The 16,723-nt window shown below is 39.8% G+C and overlaps 1 protein-coding gene across 1 annotated transcript in view; it reads right to left on the bottom strand.

The window, feature by feature from the left end:
• Nucleotides 1-16,723, bottom strand: part of MMAA (metabolism of cobalamin associated A) — a 1,182,217-nt gene that overhangs the window by 744,318 nt on the left and 421,176 nt on the right. The window contains exon 3 of the mRNA XM_044062228.1: nt 8,200-8,322. Within this exon, the coding sequence (XP_043918163.1) occupies nt 8,200-8,322 (123 nt within the window). The remainder of the gene's footprint in view (nt 1-8,199; nt 8,323-16,723) is intronic.

The raw sequence follows: 16,723 nt of genomic DNA on the forward strand, positions 1-16,723 counted from the left end.
AACTCGGTGCAGGACAGAACCTGAGTGACCAGTAACAGAGAAATAAGAGGAGGGTAGGTTGGACCAATACTCAGAACATTCCCTGCAGACAGTACCGAGAAACCCCCAAGTTGTATCTGAACCTTGAGAAACTTCATCACATTGTCGACATCTTGCTCAGTAATACTTTGGGGTGACCATGAAGAAGAGCCCACTGAGGATGGTCTAGAATATCGCTTTTCTTAGAGAATTGAGGAATGGAGTCTGAGGCTCACTGGTTCCTGCGAAAATCAGGGAAAAGGGGAACAGGAATGGAGCCAAGGCTCCGTCAGTTCCGACCTCCAAGCAGATTTTGGACCCAATCCGTCCGGTACTGTCAGATCCAACAACACCACATGCATACTTCAACACAGATTTCTCAATTCTTTCAAGCTTATCCTTTTCTCCTTTTCCCTTATAGTTTTCCCCTTGGGCTTAGACTTGTCCAACTTTCTGGTTGAAGAAATAGTGTCAGAAGAAGATTCTGCTGGAGTTGAAGCCCCTGTCTGTTGAGGGAGTTGGCCTTTTACAAAAAGCTGGTCTCTTGTGGTTTGTAGAGCTCTAGCGCTGAAGGAAGCACAAACCTGACAATCTGAATCCAAGTGAGCAGTGCCCAAACACTAAACACAAAGCAAACGAGGGACTTATGGGGCACCTTCTGCCCGCATTGAGCACACCTCAAACCCCTGCAAGTCAGACATGTTGAAAACATAACACTCAAGTTTGTGAATTCTAACCACTACAGCATACAAAAAAAAAAAAAAAAAAAAAAATACCATGCAAAAGGTATTTAGAATTACAAGAACAATAACACTTTTATCTAATATCTGATAATACGTGGCTGCCCTATATGTAATAGATCTACCTACTTAGCTAAATTCACTTTTACAGCTAAAACCTATATACTAAAACTACTAATGCTACACCACACCTATCTATATCTATCATAACATAAAACCTAAGTCCTATTAAAAAGGAACACGCTAATAACGCTTTACTAAGATAACAGAGAGTATAAAAACTTTTGGTAGGGAAGAAGGAAACGCCCTCGAGAACACATCTAAAGACTTTGGCGGCAAACAAGCTCTGAGGTATAGGGTGGAATACTGGGAATAAGGGTAGGGGAGGAATCATAGCCCTAGAACTAAAGCTTTAAAATCCGTGCTGAGATCAAGTCTGGTTGAGTCAGACAACCCATGTGTTGAATCTGATGAAAACAGACATTGGATCAGATGTTCAAATGATCACTGCTGTAGTAGCCTTAGCTATACGGGTCATATCCTGCTAAGGATAATAATAACCAGTCAGCTTCCAAAGCTTAAGAACACCTTCCATGCACCTAAACTATTAATCAGCATGAATAGAGCTGAAGAAAAAAAAAAAAAAAAAAAAAAAAAAAAAAAAGAGTGGTTTAGGAGCTAAGCCTTTCAGGGCTTTAATGGTAACTCAGGGAGATAGGCCAGAGCCCTGAGAAAGTCAGTGCTAAGAAAATAAAAATAAAGACTCTTGCTCTGGCAACAAAAACATATAACAAATGAGGGATGGAAGAAGGGAGGGAGCAGCTAATGCCGTAATGATTATTAAACATCTACTGTTATGGCAAGTTTACTTACACAACAGAATTATGCTCATCATTTGATCACTATTTCAGTAGCCTTAGATATAAGGGTAGACTACTACACAGCTTAAACTGAGAGAAGAAAAGATGAGGGCCCAGGAGCTCCTATAGAATTGTCCAGCAAAGGCTGCCATAGTCTTGGAGAAAGAATCTGGTTTGTAGTCCTTTGTAAAAGGTACATGCAGATGACACATTGCTCCTTCTAGAATACCTCTAAAATCCAATCCTTTCCAAAAATCCACAGATGAAGCCTAGGCGCTGGGAGAGTAAGCCTTGATCCCGTCTAGAAATGCCTTGTACTGGGTATAACAAAAGGTAATTGCATGAGACAAACATTTGGATATAGTCTGCTTTGACAGAGGCTGTCCTTTCTTCTTACATTCAGAAGAAATGAACAACTGATCTGACTTTCTAAAAGTTGTAGTTCTGTCAGAATAACATCAGAGTTTTCTGTAGATATTCCGGAGTATGGAGTATCCTTTCTCCCTCATTTTTAGGTTCTGGAAAGAAGACTGGGAGATGGGTAGCTTGGTTCAAAGTAAACTTGGATACTACTTTACACATAAGGGAAGACTTTATTTCTTAAGGCACCCTTCACCTCTGAGGAAAATTATTTAAAGCTGATCCATCATAACAGCTTGCAACTCATAAGTTTTCTTAAAGACGTCAGAACACACGTTAAGAACCTCAAGTCACACTAATGAGCTGGTTAAATGATGAAAGAGTTAATTTTCTAAGATAAAATTAAGATCCCAAGGAGGAAACACCGGTTTTCTAAGAGGCTTGGTATGCAACAGTCTTTCAAAAACATTGAAACAGCAGGATCCATGAGCAGATGTGCTGAACTGTGTATGCAATTTCCAAATGTCTCTGTAGCCAGCTTGGTAGATATGGACATCTTAAGACAAAGTAGCAATTTTCTCATGTTCACAGGCAATCTTTTAATCCTTACAGAAACTAACATAGTAAGAGATGTAAATACACAATTTCTTTGGAGGCAAAAATCCCTCCCTTACAAACAAGATTGTTAAGAACACACACACTACATCCACCACACACAGTGTCTACAATACACAAAGACCATCTTATGCTGAGGCACGAAAAAGCAGTCTTTCCAGACCCCAAAGAACTCCTAAGAACACAAACAGCAACACCTATCCTCGGCAATCTCTAAAGCACACACCAAAATCCAAATATATGCCTATACCCAATGGACTCCAAGAACAAAGCCCATTAGGCAAACAAACACATTACCCAGGACTCTAGTCATGCAGAGCTCCACTGTATAACACACAGCTGCACCAATCATCAGACTGGACAAGGAAAAGATAATGATTAGTTACTTGTCTGTAGACTTCATTTGGGAGGTGAAAGAAGAGTCCAGGAGCTCTTGGAAAATGATCCTAGCAAATCTTAATCAGGGCTCAGAGAAGGAATCAAGCTTAAAGTGGTTTGTAAAAGTATTTACATGGGACCAAGTAGCAGCTTCAAGAATACTTCTAGAATCTAACCTTTTTCAAAAAGCCATAGATGAGGCTAGGCCCTGAAAGCCCTGGTAAAGTGGGCCTTGATCCTGCCTAGAATACTTCTGCTATTTGGAAATCGTCTTTTTTGACACTGGTAGTCTCCTCTTCTTCTTACCTTCAAAAGAAAGTAACAATAGATCCAAAGATTTGAAAGATTTAGTTCTGTCCAGATAGTACAGAAGTTGTCTGTGGACATCCAAGGTATGAAGTATGCTTTCTCCCTCTTTTTTTGGTTCAGGAAAAAAACAAAGAAATGGATAGTCTGGTTAAAAGTAGACTCAGATATCACTTCAGGCATAAAATAATAATTATTTCTGTAATAAAAGAATAATTATTTCTCAAATAAACTCCGTCCCTATGGAACATGAGATAGGGTTCACTTGCCATAAGCCATAACGGTCTTGCAATTCAGACATCCTTCTTGCAGAGGTCAGAGCAATCAGTAACACTGTTTTCCATGTTAAGAACCTCAAGTCAGACACATTAGCTGGTTCAAATGGAATAAGCATTAGTTTCTCGAGCACAAAATTAAGATCCCAAGCAGGGAACACCGGTTTCCTTGGAGGCCTCTTATACAAAACCCCTTTCAAGAACATTTTGATAGGAGACTGCACTGAAAGAGGAGGATCCATGGGCAGACATGCTGAAAAGGCCAATAAATAAAGCTTGACACAGTAATAAGAAAGGCTGTAGTATAACTCGCACAAATATTGTACAACCAGGGAACAACTAGCCATGAATTGGGTGCCGGTTATGCTGTTGGCACCAACTAGAAAACCTTTCCTATTTGCTATTATATGATTTCCTTGTAGAAGGTTTTCTTGCCTCCATTAGTACCCGTTTCACATCCTCAGTAAACAGGTACCTAAAAAGAATGAAGACCCTATCATCCAGGTTGTCAACTGAAGTTGATTTATGTTGGGGAGTATAAAACTCCCCTACTCTTCTGTGAGTAGATCCAGTCTGCGAGGAAGCATATGGTAATTGCCCCTGACCACTTCTAAAAGAAGGGTGAACCACTGTTTCCTGGGCCAGAAGGAAGTCACCACAGTGATCCTGAAGGATGCCTTCTGTATATTCAGAAGTACCATGGATATTAGTGGAAAGGTTTGAAAAGCATACATGAACATTCCTGCCCAAGGGAAGACAAGACATCTGCATTCTAGGCCTTCTTGCATGGTGTCCTGTGACAGAATCTTGTCAGATGAAGAGGTCTCAGGGACTAAACATGAATCAGAGAGTTGAGTGCCTTGACCAGGGCAAGTATCTCCTTGACATGCATGTGCTTGCATCTGTCATTGCTGTCCCCACCTCCTGCACTTTCATCCCTCCTGAAACTGCTCCCCAAGCAAAGTCTGAAGTATCAGTGGTGACTCGAGTGCTTTGCAGCAGAGAGGGAGAAGGGGAGACCTGGATTTAAGGATATATGTTAACTCCACTGAAAGGTTTCTCTTCTGACAAACTCCAGCACTGGGATTTGAAAAGATAAAGGGTTGATGCTGAGGTCAAAGAGATTTCAAACAGCAGTGTATCTTTGTCATGTAGAGTCTTGCCATGGTATCATAAGAATCATAGATGCCATAAAACCCAAAATCCTAAGGTATTCTCTTCCACTGACCAAAGTCTGAGTGAAAAACATTAGAAATAAATATAGATAAAAATCAATTTTTCCTATGGAAGAAAAACTCTATGAACTGAGGTATCTAGTTTGACCCATGAACACAATCCTGTGTGAAGGAATCAAGAAGCCTTTTGAATGTTCACTTGTAATCCTAGCTTGTTTAAGACATCTCTCACCCATGACGGATATTCTTGACGCTTTGAAAAAGGCCCTGCAAAGATAAACAAGTCAACTAAATATGGAAAAATGTGGATACCTTGTAGCCAGTAGTGAGCTACAACTGGAGCTAGACACTTTGTGAACATTCTTGGTGCAGTGGATAGTCTAAAGGATAACACAATGAACTGATAATGTTATCCAGACACACAAATCCTCAAGAAATATCTGGAGTCTGGAAGAATAGGGATGTGATGATAAGCATCTTAAGTCTAGTGTTAGCAGGAAACTTGAAAGAGGAAGAAAAGGTACAGGTTGCGAAGTGTCATCATTTTGAATTTTGGCACAACGACAAACAGGTTTAGGAAAGAAAGATCCAGAACTAGTCTCCAAGCATTTTCTTTCTTTGGCACTAGGACCATCCTTGAAGAAAAACCCTTTCACACAGTCCTTAGGACAGCATATGATGAACAGGTGGAAACAAACAAGTCTAATCTGAAGAAATGACCCCCCCCCCCCAAAGGAAAGGAGGAATGTCCTCCCACTGCCATCTGTAACCTTGATGAATGATTTTCAGAACCCATTTGTTTGAAACAACCTGTTGCCAAAGAGAAAAATGGAGGTTCTGTCTTTCTGGAAGTAAAAAAAAAAAGTAGCCAGGGTGGGAGTGGATCACAGGTTTCTTGAACTGTCTTTTAAATTTGTTGGATTGTCTTGGGTTTTGGGAGGTTTTAGACTTCTTTTTGGATCCCCTTGACATTTCTTCTTAAACCTGAATACTGTTTACTGAATTCTGTTGAAACTGTTTATTCTGTTTTTGTCAAAATTGGATGAGGAGAAAGAAAATCCCTTGGACAATTTGGAAAAGGAGGGCTTAAAATCTTAGATTTTCATAACCCATTTGTCTGAATATCTCCTGCCAAAGGGAAAAATAGAGATTCAGACTTTCTGGATGAAAAAAGGGACTAGTGCAGGAGGGGCTTCCAAGATCTCTTGAAAAGTCAATCAGATTTGTTGGACTGTCCTTAGTTTTGGGAGGTTCAAAACTTCTTTTTGGAACTCCCTTACCATTTCTTCTTAAATGTCTGTTTACATGAATTTTGTTGGGACTGTTTAGTGTTTTTTTGTTTTGTAAAAACTGGATGAGGAGATAAATCCCTTGAACAATCTGGAAAAGGAGGGCTAAAAATCTTAGATTCCCTGAAACAGCTTGCCCCTTTCATCACACTTTTCAATCACCTCTGCAGCAGAGGGGCCAAACACTAAATCTCGATCCAAGGGAAAACTTAAAATCTCATTTCTAACATCTGAGAAGTTCTGAAAATGCAGCCAAGCAAACCTCTTCATGACAGTACCATCGGCCATAGCCTTGGAAGTAGTATCGACAAAAGTCATACATACAGAACAATGATTAGTGACCTGTGCAACAGAACAAACTAAGTTATTTAAAGCAGATTTTTTTCTCACAAAAAAAAGCACAGATAAAACATTCCTTATACTTTCACAATGTCATTACAAACTTTAACATATGAGCCTGACAATTCAAAAGTCTGAAGATCAAAGTTGCAGAAGTATACACTTTTTTTCCCATATCTGTCAATATTTTTTTCCATTCTTATCAGAAAGAGTAGAATTGGAATTAACAAAATACTTAGCAGCAGTGGGATCAACTAAAACTACAGCTGCTGGGTCAGGTATGGGAATAGTGCATAAAATTTAAAAGGCTGAGGAACTTTATACATCTTATTTGCCTATTTATGGGCAACTGTCTGACATCAGGAAAATTGCAGGAGTAACACACACACACATCCTCTAAGGCAGACAGAACAGAAGGAATGGGTGTAGGTTCTAGAAAATCCTTCTGTAACAACTCAAAGTATCTTCTGAGGGACTGAGAAACTTCATTGTTCTCCCACTGAAAAAAATGGCACATTCTAGCAATAGTCTCAGAGAAAGAGAACTGTCACAGGGAGAATCAGTCCTTTGAGTATGAATCAGAAATCTGAGGGGAAAAAAACCTGTATCTGTTGCTGCATCTTCCTGTTCAGATTCAGAATCTTGAATCTCTTCAGGAAAAGAGGAATCCCCTTTCTTTTACCAGAAGCTACTTTACAAGAAGGGTAGATACATGGCTGGTTTTCGGTTTCTTTTTGATGCCAAAAACGGGGCCAACCATGTTACTAAGGGCAACTGCTTCTTCTCCAGGGATAGGCATAGCATTGACAAAACAGGGCAACTTTCCTTGTTTCCTCTCCCGAGACCGACAAGAGTTGTTATCTTTTGTTCACTTAGGGGACCCCAAGAGCTGCAGATGATGTGGTTAACTCCCAGTCCTCAGTGTCTGCACTGTAGATGCTACACCACAGAGATCCGACGTAAAAGATGAGTGGTCTGCGGTACAAGAAACAGCCAGAGTCACCCACCTGTGGCTGAAGCAAACTGTTAGCCTGCTGTGATGGCAAAGACTGCTTGGTTCATTTTTTTCTTTTTGTGGCTGGAAGGACGACTGACCATAGGACCAGTAGTCTGTTCCATGGTCAAGTCAAAAATGTCTCAACTTTCCAGGGAAGATGAGCAGCAATTAATGGTAAACACTACCGGTCCACAAAAGTAACTTTTTTTGACAGAAAAATATACAGTAAAAAGTCATTTAAAACACTATGCCAGCCTTACAAAAGAAAAAAAAAACAATGGAAATTTATTTTTCAGTTACTTTACACTATTTTTAAACTGCCAGGAAAAAATGAGCGTTCCAAGTATGTTAAGTCTCAAGATAGTCTGTTAAAACAAAACACTCCTAACTTTAAAATAATTTTGCTGAAGGGGAAAGTAATAAAACTTCAACAAAATGTATGAAAATGAAATTTTTCCCTCAAAGGGAACTTATCTGTTCAGCAAAGGAAAGCACAAGCAGACCATCCTCGAAAGCCTCAGAGAAGTATACATGTCGGTGGCAGTAAAACTCTGAAATGCTTCAAGCTCAAACTTGTCTTTTAGTCTGCTCTCAAGCTGTTTGACAGTTTGAGCATGTGGAAGGTGCCCTGAAGCCTTGGAAGCTGGCCAGCTGTTATATCCTTGTCACGATATAACCAAAATAGCTAAGGCAGTGATCAATATGATGAGCACATATAGTTTTGCATTTTTTTTTTTGCAGTACTAAGGAGAAATATAATTTGCACACTTGACATTTGCAAGAGCCTCCCTAACCAAGGAAGATGATGAACAGGAATGTGAAAACATTCTAATGAGATCATACATACCCCCAGTTGTGTAGGAAGATGGATCTACAGCCAGGACAGATACTTTATGCCCTTTCCCTGTTAGCATCTTACCAAAGACTTCAATGAATGTAGATTTCCCAGCACCAGGAGGCCCTGACAAACCTGTGAATGAAATAAATATTTAAAATGAGTCTTAATATTAAACAGCACATGTGTTACACAGTTCAGGCAACAAAAACAAAACAAGAAAACTTTGAGATACCTTCTAATCCTTAAAAAAGAACATTTATTTTGAGTCACCAACACAGGAAACCACAGAGATCCCAAATTATTTTGTAGGAATATTGTGCAGATAAATACACTAGAAGTGGTTTGAATTGGATACATGTATAACAGTTAAAACCTTTACTGTAACAGTATTTTTTCCAGAATATTTCAGTAAGAATCACAGACTAAACAGTTTCAAGTGACATGCTCAAAGTCAAACAGCTGGAAAATTTATATTCAAGGTATCAAACCAAGGACTAAAAGATAGAACTTTATCAACAGTTTGTTGTTTTAAACCCCTACATCACAGTCTCTAACGTCCAACAGGCTTCTCTTTGTGAACCAAGCTAAGGTGCACGCTAGGATAGTTATCAAACTCATTAGGCTTTAATATAAAACTCTACCTTATTTCAAGTTAAATATATTAAGAAACAAAAGTTAGTTACCACAAAAAGATATGTTCATGCCATAATGGCAGATCTGGATGACCAGGTCTTTCCTTGTTAACAGCAGAATCAATACAGAAATATGTTACTGCAGCTCAGCACCTGAAACTTTCCCATACTTTTAAGCTCTTCCCCCTTTCCCATGATGCACAACAGGGACTGTTCTCTTCAGATATGTAGTGTGCTATTCAAAGTGGGCAAAATAAATGTAGGCATAAGCTTCCAGACTGAACTAGTAAACAGGAGTGGAAAAGAGGGTGGATATGTTAATAAAGATGGACTTGTTCATCCACAGATGAAAGTTATGTACTTAACATAATGTTACATTTTTAGGATCCATGTTTGTCCACATCAAACACTAGGGCACATCTCTGCAGGTAGCATCTCCTCCACTTCTACAGAGCATTCCCAAAGCTTGATTTCCGCTCTCCACTCTCCAGATCTAGTTAGCCCAAGGATTAATGGCATGCATCACTAAACATGTCTCTCTACCAAAGATCCCAAGTCTTACCCCATAAAGGCCTCAGGTATGTTCAACTAGACCATTGTGAAGTGGTCCAGTAATCAATAAGAGGAAGAAGGTAGGGACAGTCTCCCAGTATTGAAACTTGTCCCAGGCAATATAAGGAGGAGAATAAGGGTTCTTCTCTAGCCACCCTAGAAACAGAGATTTAAAAGAGGATGCCTAACTCAATTTTGGCCTTAAACAAGGCCTTCATTACATGGGCAGGACTCTGAAATGACTTAGTCAACCTCATAGACATAGCAGAGTGTTAGAAAAATGTGTAATTTAAATATATGTGAAATGCTAGTTTAAAAGCAAGGTAGTTTATAATGCATTTTATTCTATTAATCATATAACAGAAGGGATAAATTCATGTGTAAATGCAAGTAGCTATTGAAACTGCAGTGTGCTTTGACCCCTGACTCTGGCAGCTGCCAGCTCAGCAAGCTTAATGTTATGCTTTTCGTAAGTGATTATCTGCTGGGTCAGGAAATTAAAATGTGTAAATCTTCCGCTCCTTCCTGATAAGATAACTTGTCCTTGAATCTTCCTTTCCTGATGTAGTAATTTGCCTCTAAGATAAGAACACAGCTGGTGGGAAAGTGAAACAGTGAACAAAGAGGTGAATTTAAAGTCTGAATCTGCTATTGTATTCGAACTGATATGAGACCTTTAAGAAGTAACTTTACAGAAAGACATTATGACTGGCCAGCTGGATAGCAAGGCCGTATTGTATCTAAAGGAAAAGTTTTTTTTAAATGTACTGCATCAGCATTTTTAGATGAATAGAATACTGTTATGTAGATGCCTTGTGACTAACCACGTCAGTAAGGTGGGCATAACTTGAATGCAAACACTATAAAATATTTTGTACTTCCTGCATCATGTCAGACAAAATTCTGTACTTGTATGGTTTTTTGCCTCCTGGTGTACACTAGTAAACTTTTGAATCTGAACCTCCTGTGTACTGAATTCTGATTTTTTATTTAACAGTTTGGTCCTTTCGAGACGGAATTCCCTTGGTAAGCTGCAGATCAGAGTGTATCGGTGGTCGAATACTGAGCAGGAGAAGTTACCAAAATGGTTCTTCTTGAGTGAAAAGACCTCCGACTGAATTGTCGTGTGTAAAGAGGCTGGCCACTTTCTGATCTGTGGCCGAAGAGCGGAATATGACCATTTTCAAGACCAGGAGGCTCAGGTAGGAAGAATTTGCCTTTTTTCTGTTTTAGATCAGGGACTAGGTTACAGTATATTGTTGTCAAGATTTGTTTTTGCAGATCAGGGACAAAAGGAAGTACTGTATATTTTGTCATAGATCAGGGTAACAGAATAAGGTAGACAGTTATTCTAGATAAACTGTAAACAGGAACTAAGGAATTGACATCACGTGATAAAAAAAGGGTTACGTAACATTTTCTTTGACATGGGTAATCAGTGCACTAAAACCTCACGAGATCCACCCCCAACCGAAGACGCAAAATACATGCAATTATAGCGTGCTGATAATGTTAGGTATTATACGAAATGGATTAACAAATATGAATTTGATGGTAAACTAGATAAACTTACACTAGTTAAACTCCTTAAACAGCTTAAATCTGATGCAGGAGGTCAGGCAAAAAAGCAACGCCAACTAGGCATACCTCAAGCACACAGGTGGATTGAGGAAGCAAATCGTAGGGAACAGAAGCTTAAAAATTCAAAAACATTATTTTTAGACAAAGAGGATAATAACTTGGTAATAGCTACAGCTCCTCCTCCTTCCTTGCCCCCTCCCTTACCTTTTTCAGGATATGAAGCGAGTGGACAGGCTGGTCCGTCTACGCGTTATCCTGAAGTTTCAGTAAGACCACAACCATTTGTTAGAGATCCTATTGAGACTAGGTCCCGAACACATAAAACACATAGGGACACAGAATTATACCAGATAGAGAGAAATCTACAGGATGAGAGTGAGGAAGAAATATGCCCACTTATAGAAGTTCCAAATCCTCAGGAAGGGCAGGATCCAACACTCTTAGTATATAGACCATGGACACCGGAAGATATCCGGAAGGCTACTGAGGGAATCCCTCATCCGAAAGTTAATTTTACGAAATTTTTAGAAGATTTACAAGGCATGAGGTTAAGTTACCACTTGAATCGGGAAGAAGTAGAAAAAGTAGCAAGACAAATTATAGGTCCAGATTGGCACATGATTTGTGGCACCTGGAATCCTCGTAATGCAGAGCTTAGGCCACTCCCACATAGTGACGCAGAGTTAGACAACAGAGTGAAAGGTCTGACAGACAGAATCTCTGAGAAATGGAAACCTAGAGCAGACTGGACTTGCATTAATCAATGCATACAACAGGAAAATGAGACCATAGATGGACACTATGCTAGATTATTAGAATGTTTTAATAATCATAGCGGTATGCCGATTCCTGAGAACCAAACGAATGATTCCCCATATGAACAACAATTAAAAAATGCATTTTTGAAAGGTTGCATTGCACCTATTAGTAGCTTCATTACAAAGCATATGATAGATCATCGAACAGGGAGGCTACAAGCCTTACTCGAATACGCTAGACATGCTGAGAGACATTTTAATAGTAAAAAGAAAAAGGCGCAAGTCTTCACTGCTGAAGACAGAGATGAAGTATTTGTATTACAGTCAGGTAAAAAGGGCAAGAAGAATGCCCAGGGAAACAAGCAGTCTGACAAACGATCAGAAGATTTTGAAGAGAGGAAAAAGAGAGGTGAATGCTTCAAATGCAGGAAAAAAGGGCATCTAGCAAGGGATTGTAGGCAAAACAAGAAGGTAATTACAGACGATAAAGGGGATGAGGACTGACTATATGATAGTGAGGATACATCATATGAAAGTCAGGAATCACCAGTAACAGCTAGACTAGAAAAGACAAATGCCAATGTAGTAGAAGGAGTAGAGGAAGTACAAACTGACTTAGACGAAAATGGAAATGAAATTTCAGATTTAGCATTGTTGAGCCTGGTGCTCTAACTAGCAGATACAAAACCGGAAGTGACACTTCTGGTGGAGGGAAGGGAAGTCAAATTCCTGTGTGACTCAGGAGCGTCACGGACTTTGATACACCCCTCCAAGTTACCAGAACATTCCGAATCACCTGATTATATATTAGTAAAAGCAGCAAACGGACAGTTATACAGGGAGCCACTCTCCCATGATATAGCAATAACTGACCCTGTTTCAGGTATGACCCAGAGAAGTAAAATAGTTGTTTCTGCAAAGTGTCCAGTAAACCTATTGGGCAGAGACCTTATGCAGATATTTGGCATAGCAGTAGTTCCAACTGTACAAGGTATGGAGGCACAGAGACAAATGGATACCTTTGTAGTGCGAACGGAGGATGAAACCTTTTATTGGCACAGCCAGGACCTAGTCACGACTGGTCCAGGGGCAGTAACCGAGGAACTGATGAATGTAGCCATCAGTAAAGCCCCCTCCCTTGACACCGATAGACATCATTTGTTACACTGTACTCTATACTACCGTACTGCACCAGGACCTGATAGAGAGTATGAGCAAGAACTGTTTAGAAATCGTGCAACTAGATTGGTTTTGCGTACTTTGTACTGGGATACTGAGGGGAACAGTGTAGTTAGCTGTTCATTACCTCAAGAATTCCTTGCATTGTATAGATCAAATTGGTTGCCACATGTCAGCCTGACAAAGAATAAAAAGTGTTAAATGGGCAGACTTAGGAGAAAAAGTAACAAGATGGGAAAAACAGACTGATTTAGAACTGTCAGAACAAGGGATACAAAAACAAAAACTGAATTGGTTGACACAGACACATCCAGCTGTACACTTGCAATCTAGCGAGGACAGCTGATTAGCATTTTTATTAGAAGAAGAAAAGACCTTATGTGAAATTCCGACAACTCTGTGGTCAACAGGCAAGTCAGATGTAGGACTTATTCGAACAGCAGGACCAGTTACAATTACCCCAAAGTCAGCTTTTAGACCACAGAAAAGAAAGACAATACCCTTTGAGAAAGGATGCAGAAATAGGAATTAAGCCTATAATAGCAGCATTACTCAAAGAAGGAGTACTGGTAGAATCTCCTGATTTCACCATGTAATACACCCCTATTTCCTGTTAAAAAAGCAAACGGGGAATGGCGGATGGTACAAGATTTACAAGCTGTAAATAATGCAGTAATACCTAGAGCACCTACGGTGCCAGACCCACATACCTTGTTAAATGATTTAGAATGGCAACAGAAGTATTTCTCTGTGGTAGATATTAGCAATGCTTTCTTTTCAATACCTACACATCCTGATAGTCAATATTGGTTTGCATTTACATTTCAGGGTAAAAGGTATACATATACTCGACTACCACAGGGATATTGTGAGAGCCCGACAATTTTTGCAAAAGAAATAGCTAGCAACCTGGCAGGATTTACCCCACTGGGAGGTAGTCAAATTCTACTTTATGTAGATGACATCTTGCTAGCAGCCCCCACCCAGCAGCAGTGCAGGGAGGATACTGTAGCATTATTGAAATTTTTAGCAATACAAGGACACAAAGTAAACAAAAGTTACAACTTTGGAGAAAACAAGTTAGATACTTGGGATATGTAATATCCAATGAAGGTAGAATACTAGATGAGGAAAGAAAAACAGCGATTTTGCAAGCACCCAAACCAACAACCAAGAAAGAAATTATGTCTTTCTTAGGTACAACTAATTTTTGTCTGAGCTGGATACCAAATTATGCTTTAGAATCTGCTCCACTGACTGATTTGATATACAAGACACCAATGGCAGCACAAGATATTTTACAATGGACAACAGGAGCAGAAACGGCTTTCTGCAGGTTGAAGCAGTTGATAGCTTCTTCATTAGTTTTAGGACTTCCAAATTATCACAAACTTTTTTTTCAGACCGTAGATTGTAAGCAAGGGTACATGACGTCAGTATTGATGCAACAACATGGGGACAAGCAATGCCCCATAGCTTACTATTCATCACAGTTAGACCCAGTGGCGTGATCTTTGCCTCACTGTGTACAAGCAGTAGTTGCAGCCGCAATGGCAGTACAGGCTTCGGCCTCAGTGGTGTTATTTCACCCTCTCACATTGAGAGTGCCTCATGCAGTTGCAATAATTTTACTGCAAGAGAAAATGGCATACCTTTCTCCTGCTAGACATCTTTCATGTATGACTATACTGCTGAGCCAACCTCATATGACAATTGAACGATGTACGACATTGAATCCATCAACATTACTTCCAACTCCTGCGGAGGGCACACCACACAGCTGCCTGCAGGAAATCGAACAGTTAGCTTTACCTAGACAAGATCTTACAGATATGCCCTTGGATAATGCCGAGGTGACATATTACGTGGACGGCTCATGCAGAAGGGGTCCTACAGGGAAGAATCTGGTGGGATATGCAGTAGTTACAGACACTGAAATTTTAGAAGCTCAATCCTTACCACACAACTTATCTGCACAAGCAGCAGAGCTGATAGCTTTGACAAGAGCATGTACTTTAGCAAAAAACAAGTGTGTAAACATATATACTGACAGTCAGTATGCTTTTTCTACAGTACATGTATTTGCACAACAATGGAAAAATAGAGGAATGATTACATCCAGTGGAAAACCTATTAATCATGCGCAATTTATTTTGGAGCTATTAGAATCTATTTCAGTTACCTACCAAAGTAGCTATTTGTAAATGTGTAGCTCATACAAAACAACAGGATAAGATTTCAAAAGGCAATGCACGAGCTGATGCAGCTGCAAAGCAAGCAGCCTCAGAAACTTTACTTTTAAATGAGGAATTACAACCCTCTGAGATTTTAGATTTAGACATGTTAAAAACAATGCAGATGCTTACTACAAAAGCAGAAAAACAAAAATGGGTAAGACGAGGTGCAATTCTTGAGAATGGACTGTACATTTTCAAAGAAAGAAAACCGATATTGCCGTCTAATTTATTTAGATATGCAGCTTTGTTGAGCCATGGGCAGAGCCATGTCTCAACAGGGGGGGATGGTACAGTTAGTAAATCGAATATTCCAAACATACGGATACATAAACTACACAAAAAAAATTTGTGCAGCTTGTCATACTTGTAACAAGCACCATGCACAAGGAGCATTTAAAACCAAGCAAGGAAGTTTTCCTATACCACCATACCTGTTCCATACTATTTGTATGGATTTCATAGAATTGAATAAATGTGAAGGGAAGAAGTTTTGTTTAGTTATTGTAGACATGTTTTCTAAATGGGTAGAAGCTTTTCCAACCAAAAACCCGGATGCAGCAACAGTGGCAAAAGCCCTGATAAAAGAAGTAATCCCTAGATTTGGCATTCCGGAGAGGATTTATAGTGACAATGGCACACATTTTGTGAATCAGACGATTCACCAGCTTGGGAGATTTTTTGGTATCTCCTTAAAGAACCATTGTGCCTACCACCCACAGTCAGCAGGACTGGTGGAAAGGTACAATGGTACCCTAAAAAGTAAACTTAGGAAGCTAGTAGAGGAGACCCAAAAGAATTGGATATAATGTCTGCCTTTAGCACTGCTGAGTATGAGAACGGTTCCAAATGTAAAGGGTTTGACTCCCCTTGAAATGGTTTTTGGGAGAGCATATTATGTGCCTCAGTGGAAAGCTCTCATGCCTGCAGAGCAAGAGGCTGGCAGTTTGTTAGCAGAATATATGAAGAAATTGTTTTGCAGTTTAAATCTTTTTCAGATAAGGAACAGACCAGACCGGTGGAAGCAGTCGTGGGACCAGGAAGTTGGGTCTGGCTGAAAGTGACGAAAAGGAAAAACTGGGAGAGTCCAAAGTGGGAAGGTCCGTACCAGGTTTTGTTGGCAACGCCTACTGCAGTTAGAGTGGCCGAGAGGACGTCCTGGGTTCATTCGACACATTGTAAACCGGTAAAGAACTTTCAACTCGATAAAAACTTTGAGACTGATACACAACCAAACCGAGATGGCCAAAAGCAAGAATAAAAGTTTAGATCAACCCCAGAGATGTTGCATAATCATTTTGTTGTGTGTACATTTATTAACTGTAATTGTGACAATTTTTCTCTTGCTGTGGTTCACCCTACACACAACCACACAAGTGAAAGTGGGAAGGCGTGATGAAACGTCTATAGCCTGGCATCCAAATTTTAACACATACCTGGCCATGAAACGTGTGTATGCAGAGACTATGAACATTTCAAATTGCTGGGTTTGTACAGCTACACCAACAGCATATGGAGGACTGATAATGTCCGCTGTCCCTTTGGGGATAAATGAGACTTGGGAGAATTTACTTTTCGACACAGGAACTGTGAGATC

This window comes from Protopterus annectens, chromosome 2.part1 (assembly GCF_019279795.1).
Source record: "Protopterus annectens isolate FY-2018-M chromosome 2.part1, PAN1.0, whole genome shotgun sequence".
In the NCBI taxonomy this organism is placed as follows: Eukaryota; Metazoa; Chordata; order Ceratodontiformes; family Protopteridae; genus Protopterus; species Protopterus annectens.